The sequence below is a fragment of the Pungitius pungitius genome, chromosome 14, assembly GCF_949316345.1.
Source record: "Pungitius pungitius chromosome 14, fPunPun2.1, whole genome shotgun sequence".
NCBI classification, from domain to species: domain Eukaryota; kingdom Metazoa; phylum Chordata; class Actinopteri; order Perciformes; family Gasterosteidae; genus Pungitius; species Pungitius pungitius.
In genome coordinates, this window is record NC_084913.1 from 15,963,511 (window position 1) to 15,986,235 (window position 22,725).

The 22,725-nt window shown below is 43.7% G+C and overlaps 1 protein-coding gene across 4 annotated transcripts in view; it reads right to left on the reverse strand.

Moving 5' to 3' along the window:
• kif6 (kinesin family member 6) overlaps positions 1–22,725 on the reverse strand; it is a 42,852-nt gene that overhangs the window by 15,690 nt on the left and 4,437 nt on the right. Inside the window, exons 4-13 of one of the 4 annotated variants that reach the window (XM_037486849.2) lie at positions 21,703–21,853; positions 21,229–21,338; positions 19,816–19,945; positions 16,927–17,133; positions 16,476–16,619; positions 15,991–16,077; positions 10,586–10,689; positions 9,464–9,569; positions 7,075–7,228; positions 1,099–1,290 (exon numbers count right to left, since the gene is read on the reverse strand). In XM_037486849.2, coding sequence (XP_037342746.2) covers positions 1,099–1,290; positions 7,075–7,228; positions 9,464–9,569; positions 10,586–10,689; positions 15,991–16,077; positions 16,476–16,619; positions 16,927–17,133; positions 19,816–19,945; positions 21,229–21,338; positions 21,703–21,853 — 1,385 coding nt within the window. Of the gene's footprint in view, positions 1–1,098; positions 1,291–7,074; positions 7,229–9,463; positions 9,570–10,585; positions 10,690–15,990; positions 16,078–16,475; positions 16,620–16,926; positions 17,134–19,815; positions 19,946–21,228; positions 21,339–21,702; positions 21,854–22,725 lie in introns of those variants that run through there. The other 3 variants (XM_037486850.2, XM_037486851.2, XM_037486852.2) reach the window with 3 other exon arrangements.

Below are 22,725 nucleotides of genomic sequence, written 5' to 3' on the forward strand. Positions count from 1 at the left end.
GCTTGTTTTGGCCAAAAAATAAGAGATGAGATGCAGGAGGATGCTTCACAATGTCTTGTGTTTGTGACTCTGGCAGACATTGTCTGCGTCCTATTCTCTCAATATCACATGCTACACAACATGAATGGATGGATTAGTGAGGAGGCTTTCATCCACTTCCGAGAAGAGACCCGAGACAACAAGAAACCAACATAAACTAGAGGTAGGTGTCAACAGACAGACTACTACAACCACAAAGCAACACAGCAGCACACTATTGCATTTTGCATGTCTGTGCTCAGCGGCCATCGTCAGGAGAAAAGAAGCAGGGCTGAAAATCCTGTGTTGAGATGACCCAAACGATGATGCTTCATGGCGCTGTTGGATAGCAAACCATTCTAAGAAGCTAATACACACCGAGCACCTGAGTGTTTTTTATGACCCACAGGTTCGCAGCCCTCCGTCACAGCGCTCCTCATGGTCCCTCCGATGAACAACAGATCTGCTCTGTTTTCTAATAGGCTCTTCTTTCAGATGCCTGTTGGCCATTACCTCTGTGCTGGTCTCATCCCTGAATGGAAACAAAAGGAGAGCTGTGGTCATACTCCCGTGCCCCGTGGCTACGGCTGAGCTCGTTACGGGGCTCAGGTTCATCATCGGGGAGCAGGTCCCGCTCCATTGCTCGTATACTTTCATTAAGAACCAAACCCTCTGAAGGCAAACTACATCAACTGCAACGCTGTGAGGACACTCAGTGACAGTAATCTGTCAGTATCTGAGACAAACATCGGTTTAATCATTCCCATTTACTGTCCTGTGCTGTCCACTGTTACTTGCTCACACAGTCATACCCGGACGCTCAAATGACTTCTCAAAAGGGAAAATCTGACTGCAAATGCATGCAGTGGCACTGATGACATTGTTTAGAAATAAGACAACGAAGGGAGACTCTTCGCTGAGCAGCAGACTCCAGGAATCAAGGGTTCGTCATGCCTCAAAGGCACAGAAAATCAGCATCATTGTGTTCATTTATGTTTGTTTAGGTTAAAACATCTTTACACACTGTCTTTGCCTTGTAAAGAGCAGTTAAAGAAAAGAGACTTAATGCTTATAAAGTACCTCTTTTCTGTTCAGCTGGTCCTCCATGGTTGGCCGGGATACTGTCCAGGCTTCCTTCCCTGGACGGTGGGCCTGCTGCCGGCCTCAAGGCCCTCTGAGAAGCCGGGCTATTGTGTTTGGGAGTGTTGGCGAGCTGATCACCAGCGATCTGGAACCGCTTCTTCTCCCTCTTGAGCGTCTTAACTAGGATACCTTCAGGGACCAAGTTGAGGATTCTACTTGTCTTTTGTTTGGACAAAGTACGGTATGGAAAAAAAGGATATTTCCCTCATGTATAAATAAACGTGGAGACAGATCTCAGGATATGAGGAGGACAGTTGGCTGCATGGACGAAATACAGTAAAACCGGGAGCAAAAATGTCATTTCTTAAAGGCCGCTGGATCCATTGTGAACTTTTAGAAATAGTGCTGATATGGGACCAGCGTTTAACCCACACACTGTATTTAACCTCTTGCTCCTTTTCTCTCCCTAAAGCACAAATCACACAGAACGGGTCTCAATTTGATCGCAGATGTATTGACGTCGTGGTTAGACCTGTCTTTCTAATGGACTACACTTCAAACAATGTCACCAGCGCAACACGCCAGCTATCGCCTCCACAGTATTTTGGCTTCACCTTTGCGCAGCGGGGGGAAGCGGAGCCGTGTCGTCTGGCCTTGCAGCCCAGGGAAGATGTCATGGTCTGGTATGAATAAAGGGAGAGGAGAGGAGCCGGGGAGTAAGAACACTCTCCTATTGATGAGGTGGCACACGGGTTTGTGTGCTTACCGCTGAGTGGAGACGTGTCCGTACATCTGGGTGCGCTTGTGGGACAGAGAGTAATTAAGTGGTTAAATGGGGGGGGGGAGATAAGATCCTGTTCAAATCTTCATTGCCATGACACGTTTCAACGTCTCCAAGCATTGGAGCATTCACTGTAATTGATTTCTCTGTTCCATGTGTAATTCTTTGCTTCAAACTCAACAGCATTTGATCAACCGCCTCCTGCTCAGGCTCACTTTCTCCTTGTTTTTTTGGTGTATAACACACACAGCAGAGAATAGATCTGTTCGGCACTTTGCAAATCTGTATAAAAGACGTCTTTCAACGGCGGTGCCAGCACAGGAAATGTTGTTTTATTGCATTAGAAGTGCTGATGGATGGAAAGCTCTGATTGTGTAAACGAAAAACGCATTGAAAAGAAATATGTGATTAAGCCAAAGGTTGACAAGGTTGCTTTTAAAATGTCAACGGAGCCTGTCAGCGGCTAGCGGGTAAAAAGCTAGAAGTATTCTTACACATCACCTACATGAATAAAACATTAGCGCCTCATAAGATTCTTCCACTATAAATGGAAGTGCGCTTGACGGCCTAATTACAACCCATAATTTAGAGACAACACATTAGTCTGTTCTTCAAGCACGGGCCTATCATGAGATTAGCAGACATCTCCTTGTGGTCGGGCCAAAACTGTGGTGGTCAGCAGATACTCTGGGAAGTTCAAAGAAAAAAACCCAAAGAGTCAGAATGGCATTACTTTGGATGATAAATGAACGTAGTTTTGAAGGAGCTGGAGACGTTAATTCATACTCCTGTCAGCCAATACAAAGGGCATGTCAGGGGGAACAATAACATGAAGGAATCAAGTCTCCTATGGCATTTTCTAATGAAACCAACCATGCAGTCTCCTCAAAACTGCCAAGGTCTAAACCCAGACACGGTTCTAAATGATCTACTGCAGCCAAGTGTTACAAAAAAATAGGACTGTTTCTGTGTCATTGTTTCTCAAAAGTTATTACTTCAGGCTGTTGTTCACCAGGTTTTCCCATCATCGAGATCTCTGGCGTCTGATATCTTCATCTATGCTGAACATCACACTGGACTTGTGGCATGGGGTGAACATCTCTTTTAGGGGTTGGATCAGTGAGCGGCTTCGCATGCCACGCACTCTAAATGCGGTCAAACTCAGCTCACCAAGCGCATTCCATCTCTCCTTCTCATCTTCCCTGTCACTCTGTGTTATGCTGTCCATTAAAGCAGACTTCGCAGAGAATGACCACAGCTAGAGGAAAGGTGCAGTGCCAATCTCGCGTGGAGCCACAAATTGCTATTGATTTCCAAACAAGAACAAAACATATTTTAAGATGGGTTCGGGTTTATGGTTGATGCAGTATCAAAAACAAATACTGTGAAGTGAAGCTCCACGCCGCAAATATCCTCTTTCTGTGTTTTCCAAGTCAAGAGTCTAATGAATCATTAATCATCTTTGCTCTTTTAAAGATCCGTAACACACGAGCCTTGAATATACATAAGCTTTGCGCAGAGCTTAACTTCATTTTTAGAAACAAAACTACTTGATTGGGTTTAGGAGAAGGTTGTGGTTCTGGGTAAAATAAGTATGTTTGTAGCATACCAAGGGGATATAAGTCAATGCTGACAAACAACTTCATTAAGCTGACACTATGGATCTCTGGTGAATAAACACGAAATCTTACTAGAATATGCGACCTTTGACATGTGAACTGAATGAAAACTGAGAGATGAGTTGCCAATGACGCTCAAATACATTTTGATTTGTAAATGCTTTAAATGCTTATGTCAGACAAATCACTAGCTAGAGTTTAGAACACATCGGTTAGTTACTTATACAACGTGCAGTGCACAGGGTGTCAGACCTGAACTTGAAAGAGGAAGCCGTCTTTATTAGGATCTTTAGTGACAAAATAAGCGGCTATGGGAATCCTAGATTATCTAACAAAAGTTTTTAACAAAATCAGAAAGAAATTATCCCTAAACAGGAAATCACTCTTCCCAGAGGACCTAAGAATGTGAACTGGAAACTCAAAATCACTCCCTTAAGAGGCAAACGAGAAATGCTCTGAAAAAACCAAGAGAATTTTCTTAAGAAAATGTATAAATAGAACTTCACTCGTAAACAAAAGGAATCGGCTAAATGATCTGAGACAAGGCCAAGCAAGAACGGCTGTGTCTGTGGGGAGGTTTGGGTGAACGCGAGATCAGAAAACACTCAAGACAAAGGGAGACGCAGATGAGGGGAACAGGGAACGCAATCAGGAATCAGGGAATGCCATTTGACGGGTGACACGTGAGGAAGAGCAAGTGACCTGAAATGAGAGGAAGGTTACGTCTTTCATAATAAAACAGGAAATGACAAGACAAACCCTAACGTGACCTCACGGCGTTGTGACAGAGATATTAAAAAGAATCCAATAGACTGAAGCCAGCTGTCTGACGCTGATGTCAACAGAGCATCGAGTTTACAACTGAACCAGTGTCCTGTTCTTTTGAGTCCTACCCTGCTTCAAATCATTCAAAAATAAAAGCTTCTGATTCTGCAGTTTAATCCATGAACAAAATAACATTCCCATTCTGCTAAAAGACTTATGGAGGTCATTTCATTCAATCAGACCTCATTTGCATATACACTAACCCAACTTTGAATGTTGTTATTTTGGGGTACAGAGCTCTGGATGAGCTACACAGCTGACTCACTGCAGGCTAAACCAAATGCCTGTAGGCAAGGATGATTACTTATATACAGTAAGCACAAACCAACAATTTAATAGAGGCTTGTTATCCCAGCTATCTTTGTTGTCTCCTCAGCCTTTTCTCCACCAATAACCTCAAACTGCTATCGGCAACCAAAGACCCCGTGTAGCTAAACCTGACGTAAACTACAGCAGCTATGAGACCCCGTTTGTTTCTTTCATGCTTAGTCTTTGAGCGGCATTATTTTTGATTGACCTGAACTTGGAGAACCAGTGTCTCTATGAAATAAATCCTAATGAACAATGTTACAACAACCCAGGAAATCCTTGCCAATGCAGTAAACGGGCTGTGAGATAACTTCTGTGCTTTATTACTGTTGCCCTTTGGATTTAGTACCAGCCAAATCTCTACTGAAAACATGTGATCCAAGAGAAAATACAACGGAACAATCTGATAGTTGTATTACCATTCTTCTTTTACATTGTCAGTGCCAGAAGACAATGTTTTCAGAGTTTGCTTCTGTCAACCCTTCTAATGAATGTTACTATCAAAAGGTTGCCCTCCACGATGTATATTTCAAATACATATATGTAGTGAATGGGAGGCCATTGGGTGAGAGACTCTTAAAGGGAGCTGTGGTACTTTTTAGTGGGTGAAAATCAAACTGCTCCGTCCAACCGAAGAACGTCGCTGTCCTTCACGTAATCTAAAGCCCCCCTAGAGACAGTGATTGGTTTGTCCATCCGTTGTAGAAACATGCAACATGGCGTACTCGCTGGACAGGACACACTCTACTCTTTTTCAGGGGATGATACAAACTGGCCCTTTAAATGGCGAATTCATATTTGCCCCTTTCAATTGTTTTCTAATGTAAAAGATGCATAGAAAAGAGGTCTGTAGTGATGTCATACAGGCCATCTGTGCCCTCTCTATTATACAGGCAAAGTTAATGTAGTATTTTGTTTGTCCCATTTAGAAGTTATGGGTGCAGCTCCACTTCTGTAGAATGCAAGCACAGGTGAACAAGTAAAAGGCCAAGACACAATTTACTTGTACAACAGCATTTTACCACAGCAAAGGTTTGGGAGGTATGGAGTGCTCTTCAAAGCAGTGTCTGTTGTTTTCCCTTGTTGCCCTGTCATCATGTTGGCGGTGGACGTATCATAGCTCCAGCAGAGTCCACTAAGCGCTACCAGGTGCCCACTCACGCAGACTCTACCGCGCCTGGGAACACGCAGGGCGAGCGATTAATTAATTAATAATAATAATAATAATAATAATAATAATAATTAACTGTGCAAGGACTCAGTCTGGGAACAGTAAGCCTTCAGCAACAGGAACCTTTGAGCTCCTAACATCCGTTTTCACAGTAGTGGACAGGACAGTTCCATCGTCATGGAAAGCATGTTGATTTGCCAGGGGATGCAAGCTCTAGTTACAGAAATGATTAGGATTGTGGCTGGAAATGATGTCACTCCATCCAGACTATAGCGTATTAGACAGATTGGCTCCTTAGGCTCCTGCAGCTTTATAAACCATCTTCTCAAAGATAGAATGGGGGAATATGGTCTGCAGCGCCTGTGCATTACTCGCTGAAATATGTGCTTTTAAATGCGGAATGACAATTACTTTCGAATCATGTCAAAATCAGCGTCGGACATTTTGAGGGAGTAAAACCCCCAAAGGAGAGAGGATTTCACATTACATACACTCGGTCCAAGAAGTACTGCGGTGAAATATCTGCATGATAATATTCTATTTATTTGACGGGCTGAGGTTTTTGTGGCGAAACAATCAAGCACACGTCTCAATTTTCCAACTAATGCGCTGCGATCTAATGACAAGCCACGGCGAGAGGGGTTGAGGAAGGAATAATTACATAAAGCTATTAAAAATATCATAAGAGCATAAATAACTGTGATTAACAGCTATCATGACAAACTGCAGTGGGAAGATGGAGACCTATCGGAACGTACACATTAAAGCATCATTTAGTGTGTGTTTTGGGGGGCTGATGATAAATGATACACTGGCATTACTTAATTTGTAAAAGCGTTGCAATAACACAGGCAGATTTACTTCAGGATGAAGCCCATTAATCTAGCCATGATTTAACCAGCAAATAAAAGCTGACTCCACTGTATGTATTTTATGCCCCTGAATGGGGGGGAGATCTAGGAAGACTGCTCCCCTTGTGATAGATGGTGTTGTCGGCTGCTCCTATCAACTTTTACCTTTTCGCTTCTATGCAATCTGCTGCAGTTCCGCCTTACAACGTGTCACAGTGACAAGGGGAGTCAGAAGGGCGAGAACTAACAGTCTTGAAATCAATCAAAACAAGCCACATGTGAATCAGAACCCTGATTGGTCTGGAACTTCACTCCTGCAACTCAACGCTCTTAAAGCCTGGTGATCAATGACAGACTCATCATTGCTGTTAGAGAAGTTATCTACAAACCGTCAGCTGTATCAGGCTGAAAGGATACTGATCTCATTATCACGTTGCATCACCATCTCCTTTAGTTTGGTCACTTCTGCTGCAGAGCAGGGGCTGTTCTGAAGTACTGCCGCTGTGGTGGCTGGTGATGCTTCCCCATCACTCTGTCTATTTCCTGCACTCTGCTTGTCCATGATCATTATCTGCACAAAAAACAGAAAGCAAAGATTCTTGACCGTTAATGGAAGATTTACAAGGGCTTCTTTTTTGGGGATATGGATATGAAACAGAATTGATAAGAATGACATAATCTGTCTGTTAATCTGTTAATGCATACCATTAAATGTAATTGTTACGGTTAGGGCTAGAGTTATAGATTTGCAATGGTATGCCTTTAAACTGGTGTAAAAATACCATACCTTCACTACAATGCAAGCAAGCATTGTAGTTTCCATGACTTTAATATATTCTACAGAAAATGTGGCCTCCTAGCTACTACGCTAGGGTTCGCTATGCAGCACAAACCACCACCTAAAGGCATGAATGTAAACACAATTAAAAAAACATTTTGGTATCATCCTGGAAAGTGTTCTTCCTAGTCCTGTGATATTCCCTCAAACAAAAATAAATGTAACCTTTTATCCCGATCTGTAACGTACAGTAACCAGTCAAAAGTTTGGACACACTTTCTCAAAAAAGGAAGAGAAGGGGGTTCAAAAGGCCGAAGGTACACTTCTTGTTCAGTGCGCCCGCATGCAAAGGATCGCATGCCTCGTCCGGAGAGTGAGAACAAACGGAGGTTAGTAAATCACAAGGACAAACTGCGCACTTTAGCTTTCAGCACTGCACCAGCAGAGGGTTGAGCATAAGGACTCAAATCCAAACCAGATCCAAATTCTTTGAGAATCTGTGAAGAGCGACTGGAGCGATGCTCAGAGGAATGTAAACTGAACACGAGATAGAGTTTGTGGATCATAACAAACTGAAGGAACCATATACAGAACTCAGAGTGGGATCTGGATGTGCTTCTGGTGGCCTGATGTTCTCCAATGCAGGAAGGGTGTAATCCCTACGCTCTACATTCATTATCCGAGGGCCAGTGGCTGCTGTTTGACTAATGCTGAATGCACTCTCTCTCCAAAACAAGAAGGCTTCAACAGTTTATGTTTCCTACCGACAATTGGCATTGCAACACGCAATTTCAAACTTCTTCCAAAAAATGAGAAGAGAGCCAAAGAGCCAGAACCAGAAAAAAAAATGAGAAAAACAAATCACCCAGGGGGCTTCTTCACAAATAATGAATCAACCAGGATTTCAAACACTATAACAACACATTGTATTAAACTGGGTGTTGTGTGACAATGGATAGATGGAAATAATTGTACTGTCCCATTCATTAACGTGTTACCACATCAGCTACTATGAGAGCTCTCATTATCAAATAAGTCCACCAATTGGTACTCCTCAGAGTCAGCGGGAGGGTCCTTAAGGGAGCAGACTGGGATCGGGCCAATGATGCTTCCTTGTTCCTATGAACAGGATGTGCTACCGGCCTAATAGGGCTTCACCCATTTCTATTTCCGGTGTCGGCTTAGTTAGGTTTTACCTCTTTATTCAACAATTTACAACAATAACGTAAATTAAAAGCTGTGATTATAGCATTTAAATGTTGTGACAATTAAAATATAATTTAAAAAAATCTTGCAGACATGTCTAAAACATCTAAAAATAAATGCAACTTGCATGCAACAGATATCTGTGGATGTGACAAGTTTTGACAGAGCTCTGTGTCAAAACATGAACCTTCTTGATAGCAGCAACTACCTCTGGGAGAGTAAACAACCACATTCATACCTTTCAACTGCACATATTTTGTTCTTAGGTATGTCTCGGCTTAGTTTTCATAGCTGCCATGCCATTCTTAAGCCCTGGCATTGGCAATTGCATGTCACATTACACCTTGCCTCTAATTAGATGGCAAAGACCATTTGAAAAACAAAGCGTCTAGACTTAAGGCGAGTCATGGGAAAATCAACAGCACAAAGAACCTTTCTAGCCTTCAGAAAAGAAGCATTTTGATTTCTAGTTTATGGTTAGCCTTGAGAATAACCCTCACCCTTCTCTGTGAAGATAAAGTGAGAGCATTCTACCAAATGACACGGTAAGAATGTGCAGGAAGAAAGGTACATTTAAATACTAAATAAAAAGTGAGGCATCTCTCTGTAGACAGCTGCAGGAGCTGTATGCAGAAGGTGATTGGTCAACTAGTCACGTGCAGAGATCCGTTATGATACCTCACTGATCACATATGCTGCGTGAAGGTAGACATCCAGCACCAACACTAACCAACAGGAGCCAAACATTCCTTTCAATGAACAGACATATCTTCATGTACAGGAGGAGGGAGACAAACACCAATTGTATTGTGACCATATTACCTTCAGCAGGGAGAAGCAGTGCTGGATCTTTCTCATGTCTGGTCCCATAGAAAGGGTCACGTCTGGATCTGGGTCCTCGAGGAAGGCCTTGACGAGCACTTCCAAACTAAACACATGGACACGGACACGCAGATGCTCTTGAATAACCAACTTACGCTTTAACCGGTGCAACATTCCACATTACAATCCCTCTTCATCACACTTAACTTGGGCTCAGCAGCCACTCAATGTTTAAAATGTGGCTCTGGTCGAAAGAAAACTATTTACTTAAACGTGTTCCAGCTCCCCTAGGCCGCACAATGACAATCCAAACATCGGCTCTCTGAAATGGCCTCACAAAAAGACAGTTCAAGTCCTCCATGCAACCTCTTGGCTGAACTCTGACCCTGACTAACTGGGTCCCTCTGCCATTCAAGCATACCAGCAGAAATAAAGCCACGGGGTGCCGAAGAGGAGCCCTGGGGAACTCCATGTAAGGCCTCAGCGAATGCAATGCATGGCCAACAGAATAAGTTATGTAGGGACTTGAGTTAAACTCAAAATGCTTATACATCATAAAAACATATTAACATATCATAACATAACATATTTCTGGGCGGCTGATGAGATCATCAAAGCACTTTCCGACCTGACCCGACATGACTGGCTCACTGAGCTGCACAACATTGAGAAATGATGCTCTTTGCGATTTCAAGCATGATTTTTTTTTTATTTGTTCAAGAAACTCTCACTTTAAGCGAGATAAACAATGTCGGCCTGCTGGGATGCAATTTGGAATTTGATGTTTGCGACGCAACAGAGCACAACGATAGACGGGTCAGGAAAGATTGCTTAGAGAGAGATCAAGTAGAGAAGAGAGAGAATGAGACATACTGATCATCCTAGCCTTTCAGATAAGCCTCATAGGCCTGCACTCGTTACTTTGCCTTTCTAAGATTATTACATGATTATATTAATGCATTGGTTTGATTGTAAGGTTACTCAATAATCATACATCGTCATATAGGCCAAGCCGGTTGCAATGCATATATGTCCCTCTGCAGCCCATATTATCTAGGTTATGCACAGAGACCGGCTGGATTGTAGGGATGAAGTATCAGAGAGCAGAAGGAGGTGACATACCTCTGGATCTCCTCCCCAGTGAGCTGCTCATCTCTCTGTTCTCCTGTCAACATGGCCAGCTCTTCCTTCAGAGACTGGATCTCCCTCTTCAAACGGGCTATCAGCTGGAATAGATTCACAAAAAAGCAGGGTAAGAGATGGTGGAATACTTGTGCTAATGCACACACACACACACACACACACACACACACACACACACACACACACACACACACACACAATGTAAAGCACATTAGACTCCATGCAAAGACGAAGGCTGTCTTCCCTGCTGCCAATTGGTGAGACAATCCTTCTGAAAGTGGTCTTGCGACTTATCTTGCCGATGCATTTTGAGGACAAGCTTAAGTGATTCCAGACAACTGGAAGCTCCAATGCAGGAAGCAAAACATAAATTATCATTAGTTAGTTACAACTGTCTGGGCCTGGTGATATATATATACACTCACCGGCCACTTTATTAGGTACACCTGTCCAACTGCTCGTTAACACTTAATTTCTAAGCAGCCAATCACATGGCGGCAACTCAGTGCATTTAGGCATGTAGACATTGTCAAGACAATCTCCTGCAGTTCAAACCGAGCATCAGTATGGGGAAGAAAGGTGATTTGAGTGACTTTGAACGTGGCATGATTGTTGGTGCCAGAAGGGCTGGTCTGAGTATTTCAGAAACTGCTAATCTACTGGGATTTTCACGCACAACCATCTCTAGGGTTTACAGAGAATGGTCCGAAAAAGAAAAAACATCCAGTGAGCGGCAGTTCTGTGGGCGGAAATGCCTTGTTGATGCCAGAGGTCAGAGGAGAATGGCCAGACTGGTTCGAGCTGATAGAAGGGCAACAGTGACTCAAATAACCACCCGTTACAACCAAGGTGGGCATAAGAGCATCTCTGAACGCACAGTACGTCGAACTTTGAGGCAGATGGGCTACAGCAGCAGAAGACCACACCGGGTGCCACTCCTTTCAGCTAAGAACAGGAAACTGAGGCTACAATTTGCACAAGCTCATCGAAATTGGACAATAGAAGATTGGAAAAACGTTGCCCGGTCTGATGAGTCTCGATTTCTGCTGCGACATTCGGATGGTAGGGTCAGAATTTGGCGTCTACAACATGAAAGCATGGATCCATCCTGCCTTGTATCAACGGTTCAGGCTGGTGGTGGTGGTGTCATGGTGTGGGGAATATTTTCTTGGCACTCTTTGGGCCCCTTGGTACCAATTGAGCATCGTTGCAACGCCACAGCCTACCTGAGTATTGTTGCTGACCATGTCCATCCCTTTATGACCACAATGTACCCAACTTCTGATGGCTACTTTCAGCAGGATAAAGCGCCATGTCATAAAGCTGGAATCATCTCAGACTGGTTTCTTGAACATGACAATGAGTTCGCTGTACTCAAATGGCCTCCACAATCACCAGATCTCAATCCAATAGAGCATCTTTGGGATGTGGTGGAACGGGAGATTCGCATCATGGATGTGCAGCCGACAAATCTGCGGCAACTGTGTGATGCCATCATGTCAATATGGACCAAACTCCCTGAGGAATGCTTCCAGCACCTTGTTGAATCTATGCCACGAAGAATTGAGGCAGTTCTGAAGGCAAAAGGGGGTCCAACACGTTACTAGCATGGGGTACCTAATAAAGTGGCCGGTGAGTGTATATATAATATATATATATATATATATATATATAAACAAATATATAACACAGTTGTTTTCACACATTGTTTTCATTAGGAGCATGTTTACACCGATTAATACAGACAGCCCCATGTTTTTTAATCTTTGTAGCCAGGCAGTCTCCACCCCCTTAGCACAGGTAGGCCACAGACTGCCTTGCAAGTTTATCACACTATAAGGAAAAACATCTACTTGAGGCAAGAAAAAAAGAATCCTTCAAATACAGATGTGTCCTTCTCTCGGCCTCGTTGACATAGTAACCTTTAGTCTTTGGAGATAAGCCGGGGGCGCTCTGGTTCTCCTTGCTGAAAGGGTTCATGCCTCCAGAGGTCAGTCTACATAGGATATGTGAGTCTAGGCAGGGATTAGCAGGCCTCTAGCTACCTAGCAACTTGAGGATCAGTGAGTTCAGCGGGGAGAGCTTAAGTTACATGTATGTAAGAGTAGTCACAAACAATGGATTCTGATAAGTTCTTCTGATGTATTTCAGATACGGTACCCCCAGCTCAAAAGGAGCAGTGATTGGTCACATGAGCCAATGCAGCATCCGCGAACGCCAGGTTAAAAGAAAAAATAGTTAACTGTGGAACAGACGTCACAAAACAATAGCATATTGTAACAAAACAAGAAAAACCTGGCGACAGTCACGTTCAGAATGGAACTTATTCTCTCTCAGAGACTCTCAGTTCACAGCCCAATAGGTCTCACATATTAAATTCCTTCGTCGTTTTTCCAAATCCTAAACCTCCTGGTCCACAACAGGAGCAAGAGGTCAGAGGTGAGCCCATTTGACATGTGACCTTATTTTGAAGCTGAGCAGTGTGCCGTTACTTGAACTTGAGGCGTTAGGATTAAATGTGAAAGGGGCCACATCGATAACACACAACCCTAACTAATTAGCAGAACTAATTAGCCCGATACAACCTGTGGCTTGATTCCTCTGCAGCAAGTATGAGATACTAACAGGTCTTTTGTTTATTTGCCAGGAAAAGGGGAATAAGTGGAATAAGAGGATGAGCTTTCTATTACATTCAAATGCTTCTACAAAATGACATGAACGGCAAGAAAAGGGAAGAAAATACAACACCAAAACCAATGCATGGTTCAATTATTGAAACTAGGACCGACCACGTGTATTGAAAATGTGCATGTATCACAAAACAAAAGAGTGAATCCACTTTAAAAAACTTAACTAACTTAACTATCCCCCGCTGAATTTGACCACACTTCAGGATGCTAAGGGAAGGCTTGAAGAGAGCAAATACCACACAAAGTGGTGACTCCTGACACAAAGTTGCCAGGGAGCTTGGAAGTTCAGTGTACACTTAAATCAAGGTCAAAAGGTCAGACTGAGGCATCCACTTCAGCGGAGCTTTGCCCCTCCTAGCAAACCTTTCGACTGGGAAGTCTCAAGCAGTCAGACATTGTTAACTCGAGATACTCTTAACAAGACAGTTTGGGGTTGGTGCTACTTAGCTTCAACAATATTTCACTCCAAATCAATCCCCAAATCATATTGCCCCAAATCTCCTAGCTGGCCATCCCTCACCAGAGCCACTCCCTGCATTTCCTTCCTGGAGCTGTTGGTCTGATGTCATTCTCCTGGATGCATCCTGAAAGGCGCAGTTTATTTCAGACTGCTGTGCCCACAGCCGCTCCACAGCCAGCTTCCATATGTGCCATGTGACTGATGATACCAGCATGTCCTATGGAAACCCAAGTCAGTGCAATATGCAGCATGCAACAAGCAGTACTGCATGCTTGTCTGCATCACTGTCTATGTGCTGTAACAAATGTGCTATATACTGTACTTGAACGTTTAGCCCATGCTGTCCATGCTAACCTTAAAAATTGATGTCATTTTGGGGAAAAAAAGAAATAAATGATTTCAGGAATATATGCAGGATTCAATAGTGACAATAGATAAAAAAGAGATAGAGATGCTGAAGTCTAAATCACAGTGTAAAATGAATCACAACCGCTGTCAAAGGTCTTTTGAGGGACCCGATTTTCCTGGACTAATGTGAGGGTCCCGAGACAGAGGATGTCAAGCCCTCTGAGGTAAATTTGTGATTTGAGATGTTGGGCAACACAAAATGGACATAACTAAGGGACCATGGGAGAACAACCATCCCTCAGGAATTTTCACACCCGCTTCTTAAACATGTCTCTCTGGTGGGCTATGAGCAGGGTTCTGTTTGACTAACAAGTACACGATAATCAGAGTTGTCTTCACAAGCAAAATGTCATGTGTATCTAGGAGAGAGAGGGGGGGGGGGGGTCACGCTGCCTGCTAATGTGCTGTGTATAGCTGCAGAACAACGTAAGATCCATTTTTTTGACTTTAAGAATGACCTAGAAATGTGATGGAACTAAGCATGTCCACAATGCTTAAGGGTCCCATAAGTACACATCAAAAACATGGTGGAAGCATGTAAGAGCTGATAACGATTTCCTTTATACCAAGATCAGCCTAAATGATGATTGAGACTGGCTTTGGTGCTCATAGAGACCAACAGAGCCGACCTTATATGGGGAGCTCAGTATGGCTGACTTCATTATGATCAGAGGTCACTTTCAACACCTCATTCTTAGTCTATTAGAGACGTTTGTTGGGTCTGGTCTGGCTGGTTTCCTGCTTTACAGGCTTTGAATACGTTTATTCTGGAGCCTGAAGGCTACAGTATAGGAGCATTGAGGCCTAAGTGATGTAACACGCACTGCGATAAACCTCCAGGAGTCAAATCAATTACTGCAGCCAGCGTGAGCATTAGACGGTGTGACTTTGGATGAGGACTGGCAAAAAGTGGGAGTGTCACCCCCAAACCACAACAAATGACATCATTCTCAACTGAAAACTGCACTGCTGGCTGTATTTTTCTTTCTCAGTAACCCATGCAGAGGGAAAGAGGGAGAGACACAGAGACTGCCGCAATGGACAAAATAAGAAACATACTAAAAAGACATAGCTGGAGACAAGAAATTTGCCCGCGGAGGTTTGGGTTCGCCTGGAGCTGAAACAGTTCCCGACCCAAGTGGGAGCAGCCAGACACCGTCACAATTACTGTGCCCGGGCCGCAGACTCTCTTTAAAATACTTCTGTAGAGTTCGCAAGTGGCCAGCCAAGTCTCACCAGCAGTAATACAGTAGCAGTCGGTCCTCAGGCAGATCTGGGTGGGAGGGGAGGAAGCAAATGTAGCTGTGTACACTTACTACTGTATATCCCCCGAGGGGCCTTTATAACAGCTACCAGGTCTGCTTCCTGGCACACCACAATACAGGAGGGTGGGAGAGTTGTAAAGGGAGAAAGTGAAGAAGGGGAATCATCGTCAACGGCTAACTTGGTTTAAGTGATCAGGCCACTTCTCATGGGATTTCTTTTCCCTGGTTATACAACGTAAACCAAAAAAAGAGAACTCTGTTACAAACATACTGTATGTTGGAACCATTCATGACATCTTCTCACAAAAACTTTCCCTACTCTCAATCTCCTTCTGCGACTCACCACAACAAAGCATGTATCCACAGTGTATATAGCTGCTAAACAAAAGGACAAGAAGGTAAACAAGCAACAGTGGAAAACTGCTGCTCTCACCGTGACACTGTGACACTGGAAGGGAGGGCACTTGGTGGGTTACGTCTTGAAGCTTGATTCTCAATGCTCTAAGGCGGGCCTCTGTGGTGCGATTGTGTGGCTAAGCGGTGGGATTTGTAGTCACTCACCAGAGCAGGATCCAGTTCTTCATTCAGTGTCGCCTCATTCTTGATGAGAGCCACACGCTGAGCAAAGCGGCATGTGGAGATGGACTCCTGTGGAACCATTTCAAACAGAGGTTTCTATGTTTACTTTCATGCCCGAGGAACAATATCACTGCTAACGAATACATCTGGTACATTTGATGTAAGTGACTGCATGCAAGGACTCAACACAGATGACACTAGGTAGTATACAGTGCTGTTGAGATACCATCTATACAAGCCTCAACCTTCTATTCATTTTTATGAAGCAGAAGACACCCAAAGTATGTTATGATTTAAAAACAATTGAGTCAATGAACCTTTGAGATTTAAGCAGTAAACGTATGTTTAGATTTACTAAATGTAGATGTATTTTCATATTTAAAATATCATTATTTCACTCATAAACCTTGTTTCTTCAAACTTTTTGTGTCAATCTTCCAGAATAGTCTGAGTGAACAAGGCCTTACATCAAGGTTCCTCTTGTCCACTGCTATTGTGGCAATCATGGTAGTCATGCAGTTGCCCCCGAGGCTGTCCCTCAGCACCGAAGTCAACATGGAGTTCCTGTAGGGGATATGGGAGCGCTTCTTCTCGGACAAAGCAATGATCACCTGGAGAAAACAGCAGTGGAAGATGGAGATGGAGATGGAGGGTTACTCCATTCATTGCTGAAGTGATTGTACCAGACCAGATGGCAGTTGTAAGATGTCTCACAAAAAATGAAACGCATGGCAATCCAATTGAAGTAGCTATTGTCAGTTTAATTGATTTCTTCTCCTGCACAGATCATTATTATATTTTTATTATTATATTACATTCCCTAGCATTCAATTGAGCAAATAAAACGTATGCCAATTCATTTCTCGTACAAAGCATATATTCATTACAAAATTCTTTGCCCGATGAAAAAAGGCATACCTGTTCCAAGTAGTGGAGGGAGAGGTTGATGTACTTGGCTTCAGTAAGCAACTGCCCGGTCAAGCCAGTCTTGCTAACTCTATCCGAGCCGGCCAGGTCCACCAGGTGGAGCTTGGAGCGCCGCAGGGTGGCCGAGCCCGGCTCCCGTCTGCACACGTGCACAGTGAAAATACAATGGGAGCGCGTGGAGGCCTGGTTCATCGGAGTCTGGTGGGAAGAGTAGAGACACCATTTTGAATAAGTGGCAAAAGTGCAAGGTCTGCAGAGGAGTATTCAGAAACCTCTAAAATGCCCCATCTGCCCTACTTTCCATGTTGAAACAACAAGAAACATGTTTCTGTTGATTCTTCGTTTTCTTCTTGCTCCCGCTGGTTTGAAGATCAAAGCCACACCATGTGTAACCCAAGAGCAGTAAACACATGGTGGCGGCTTTACAAAAAAAAAATGGGGTTTTTTTTTCAGATGCTGACTGGAACAGCAGGAGTCAGGTTGAGACAGAGTGGGAGTCACTCTGCACAAACAGGCTTTATTAGCTAGAGGAGGATGGTTACTCACGGGGTCCTTGATAATAGAGGAAATGGATATTCTCTGAAATAGTGCTGATCTTCTCTCTTCTTCTAGGCAGCTATGACACATGATGGTGGATAGGAACAACAGATAGTAATTAAAACAAAAAGGGCTTGTCCAGCGGATACAGCACATCTTTTTTCCTTCTTTTGATTGGCCATAGGCCAAAGATATGGTTATGATTTATTTTTTTCTCTCTGCTCGAATTAACATCATCACCGTTCATTCTGAAAAGGTTCCCTGACCCCGACTTGTTTTGGGCGTAAATGTGCCAACACCTGCCTGTTAGGCTGGTGACAGCTCACAACATATCTTTCAGTCTTAACCCCTCCTGTCTGCTCCTTCCTAAGTCCTGAATTCCCATCACTCTGCACACATCCAAGTGTGCTCCTCAGGGAATCCCTTACAGTAATGTCAAACAGACCGGAGGATGTTCAAGGGATCACATAGCGAATAGATAAAAAATCATATCACGGGTAAGGGATAGAACATCCCTTTTTAAATAATCTGCACTACTACCAGCTAACCAAACAAAGGCTTTTTTTTAGTCATTGGTAAAATATGGGTCATGTGATTGTATGATCTATCAATCCCATTTTTGCCGAGGCCACTCTTTACAAGAGCAAATACAAGGTCGCCGCGCCCCAACTTCCAATATAATCAAGAGTCCGCTGATTCTTCTGCCACCAGTAAAAAAAAACATCATCCTCCAAGATGACCATGTGATTAAGCCAAAACATCTCTAAAACAATTTCCATAAAGCTTAAGCTTATAACCCTCATGATGGTAGGATTTACTGCAGAGCTGCATCTGTTTTCGCCGAGTGTGACGTATGCAGTGAGTGAATGTTATCACAAGTCCTACAGTGGAAAATGAAAGCAGCACCCATGGATGAGAGTTAAAAGCATTCTAAAAGTGGCTCATATCTGTCCATACTGTCCATGGATGACTGTTTGGGTGAGCTGTGTCGTGTGTAAGTTGTGTGCGATAAAAACTTAATTTTGATATCACCAGATATTATATAAGCAGGTCTTTAATGGAAAGAAGAATGAAATCGTGTTGAGAGCACTGTCTACATATGGTATAGCGTCTGGGACATTTAGGTATGTCTTTGCTGTGGAAAAGAAACCAGTGGGGACATTTCAACCTCATTGAATTGTATTCATTCCTGTATTCTCTTCTGTTCTCATTTGGCCGCTCGCTGATCTTCGATGCGCCACATGCTGACTGCACGCACACAAGCAGCGGTGCAGCGGCTCAGCAGGAAGAGGAGAAAAGTGAGCTTTCATTCAGACCCTTCTCTGCACTGCACAAGTTCAGCAGGGGTTGGGGATGTGGAAAGGGGAAAGGATCCAGGCCCACATGTTGAACAGGAACAGAGAGCAAAGGAGTGGATGAGAGGAAATGTTTCCTGGTGAGGTTCAGGGTGAGGAGTTTAAAAAAAAAAAGTGTAGTTTATTTCCTGTCCAATAAAAGGACTGCAGAGGGGATTGCCAAGTCTCAGAGCAAGTGAGTTCATGGTCTGCTTAGTGCAGCTACGGATGTGTCATCTTTTATCCACATGGTTGGGGAGAGAAGAAAGAAAGCACAAGTGTTAACTTCATTCCACGTCTCTGTGGACCGTGGACTTCTGGGATGACTCTGGCGGTGATAAATTGACTCTGTTGACAATTCTTTGTTTTCTTCTGGTGAAGAAGTCCCAGTGAGTACAGATGATTTCACAAAAGCGTCGTTGTGGGTGGACTGTGCTGAACTGTGAGACCTCTCAATTGCCTAATAAACGGAAGAATGTAACATCCAAGAATGTATTTTCCCCCCAGGTTCTACAACAGTGTCGACTCAAGATGCACAAAAAGAAAGGAGCTATTGTTCTGCCTGACTTGTGCTACCAAGGTCCAGGGAAATTCCATCGTGGATCCCATAACTATGTCCTTTGCATTGGTTTTGCTCTATGGTTGACCCCTTGGAATACTCGTGAAAAGTGAAAACCCATCATGCAGTTCACTTTTACTGTCGAGTATTTACTTACACACCAGCAGGAAGAGTAAACTAGGTGAGATCAGCCTTTTATTCCAAACCTGCGGTTTAAGCATAAGCTGCCCCACCACGTGTCACATCAGCCCGGGGAGTCCGGGTGTCTAAGTGAAGAAAAGAACTACTGCAACATAAGCAGAAATGACAGAAAGAACCCTCTGAAAACCAGGAAAATAAAGAGGGAAAAAGGTACCACAGGGGCCGAAGTAATACGTTTTAGAAGGGTCTTCAGGTAGCCTTCACAATACATATTCAATTTATGGACAAAAAATGACATTTCTTTCTCACCTCTGCAATCATGCGATTGGTGTCGCCCAGGAAGAGCAGGTTCAGAGCCTCCTCCTCATTGGCTGACTGCTGCAGGGACAGATTTCTCAGATGGATGTTCTGGTCGGGATCTTCCATGATCAATACCTTTCTGGGGAAGAAAATAATTAAATCCACTTGAAAACAACTAAAGAAATGACAACGAAGGACAAATCCAGGCAAAACCTTAATAATTCCAACACTGAAGCAATTATGTCATCAATTCTGGTTCGGCTCTGTTCTAAATCCAAACAAACCACATCTGCGAGTCAGTGTGGCCCGGGTCCCAGTGTGGCCCGGGTCCCAGTTTGACACGTGTGCATTATCTTTCCAGGGGTGCAGAACTTGATAACAGACAGACCCTGCAGCTAAAAACAAACAGGTGATTGGTTCTTACCCACATCAAGCCCTCAGAAACACAGTGTGCTTGGACTGAAATGACACCTATGAGCTCACCGTGTAATTTCCATCACGCCACCAGGGTTGTGACAGTTTGGCTACTGGTAATGTCAAAGGCGGTGCAATGACTGGAGAACATATGTGGACAATTATGATAACATGTGTGGGGAGTTGATGTAGCTTGATTAAACAGTATTAATCTTAATGTGATTAAAGGCCTGTGCGTTGGCAGCCCCGCACCCTCAGAGAAATGTGGATTATTGTATTTTACACAAATGTTATGACTGTTTAGCCTTTGAAGAGGGGCGAACGCTAAATGTATGATGGAAATAATGAACAGATGGAGACGAAAAGAAGTAAAACAGGAACAAAAACAAGTCCAAGAATGCGGGACAGACGAGAAGGAGCAGGCAGGGAAAGACAAGAAGAGAGAGATTGTCCCTGCCACGACTTCTTCTCGAATCAGCAAGTGTGGCCACAGCATGGTTAACATGGGGCTGTGTCTATTTCCAGAATACTGTTATTTGTGGGTATGTCAGCCTTAATCTGGATGCACTGCAAAAGGACGGAAGACACTTAAATGGAACTGGTACAAGGAACTACAGAGATGTCCAGACAATGTACTGAGACAACGTTGTGCCTGAAGTCTCATTTGAAATGAATAAGTATTGGAGTTTGACAAAAAAGAAGGAGGGAAAAACCAAGACAAACCTCCAGAGCTGGAATTTATAATTACAGATACAGATGGACCCAGAGAAGTTTTTATGTTTTTCTTTGGGTCATCCATTGCTGTCCCACAGTGTCATTATGGCAGTTTGAAGTGAGGTGGTAAATACTTAGGTCTCCATATTTCACCACACCACAACTCAAATGGCTGTTAGAGAATGAGCTTTGGTTTGCTCTTTCCAGCTTTGAAGTATTTCAAATAGATTTGGACTTTTTAGGCTGTGTGTACGGCAGCATCAGCGTAGTTACGGAATGAAAACGAACACTGACGGTAAGTCCTCCAGTCGAGATGCTTCATGTCGGGAATCCAGGAGGTCATATCCCATCTCATTGTAGATCTCCAAGTAGGAAATATGTGTGGTGTAAATCATACTGCTGTCCTGTGGAGAAAAACAATCTTTGTGTTTTTGATGTTTGGCGACAGAGAGAAAAGAGGAATGGCTGAGAGACAGTAGAGCACACATTGTATACATTTTTTTCATGCAAAATGTCAAAGAAATTAAATTATATGTTGTCATGTTATGTCAGCTAGAAGCCATGTTTCCTGCTGGCCCAGAGATAAAGACCAGCGTTACATAACATTTGAGCCATCAGAAACATGTGAGGAGTTAAATGTTTGCTCTTTGCTGCTTCTGAGGCTTCCACAATGTGCATAGAAATGTGTGAGTGGAAGCAGGGTAACTGTGCGTGGCCTAACTGTGCCACTGAAGCTACTCTAAATAAAAGAAATGGAAACAAGCCAACCACCTGGGAGAAGCGTTGGAACAGGTAGGAGAGGGTGCGGGGAATAATGCCGCGATCACCGTAGCGCTCGGCCCCTCCTGTGATGGTAAAGGTCTTCCCACTGCCTGTCTGGCCATAGGCAAAGATGGTGCCATTGTACCCCGCCAACACACTGCATGCATGCACGCAGACACACACACACACACAGATGAACAGATTTTATGCTTTCTTTTTGTGGTTTTATAGCTTTGAAATAGCATTAGACCTTTAGTTGATGAGGTGGACTGGAGACAGAGGGAAGGGTGTGGCATGCTGGCTGGAATTGAACCAGAAATTGATCTAAATATGTAATGCTGTTCATTTGCCAGAGTGCAAGGCACAGTCAAGCATATCCCAGAGCAGACGGCAAAAGTCTGAGGGAATTGGATGGGACACTTTAAATCCACAGGAAAGGATGGCAGTGGCTGGAGAACTGCGATGGCGACAGACATCTGCTGGTGAGGGAGGAATGTCTCGGAGTAGAGGAAAAAGGCCCAAAACCCCACTCAACCAGGCAGGGCCTGTAGAGTTTGGGTCTGGCACTGAACTGCCCCTTCTGCACGTGCACAGGGCCATGGAAACAAATGTTATTGAGCTCCGTTTGAATGAAAGAACACCCAAAATGGTGGTGCGCAAATGAGGCAGGATCAATTTGCAACAAAAAAAATACCACTTGTGTCCTATAGTCTTGCATATACACCACAAAGAAATGACCAAATGACGTCATGGCCTCTGACACACGAGCTTGGATCAAAGATGAGGATAAACGGTGTGCTCCCTGACATGCTAATCAAAGCCTCTCGCTTATTGTAATGGACTTGCCAACCCGGTACTGGAGCAGTTTGTGGGTTTTCCATCCCTGTGTACTGGACAGTCCACACCCTGCATGACACCAGTGAGGGGAAAAAACTGTTTATATATAACACCGCGTCCATGAGCGACGAGTGAAGACACAGGCTCCCTTGTTTGGTTCGACGTCAGCCCTTATGATGCGGCTTCGGGCCC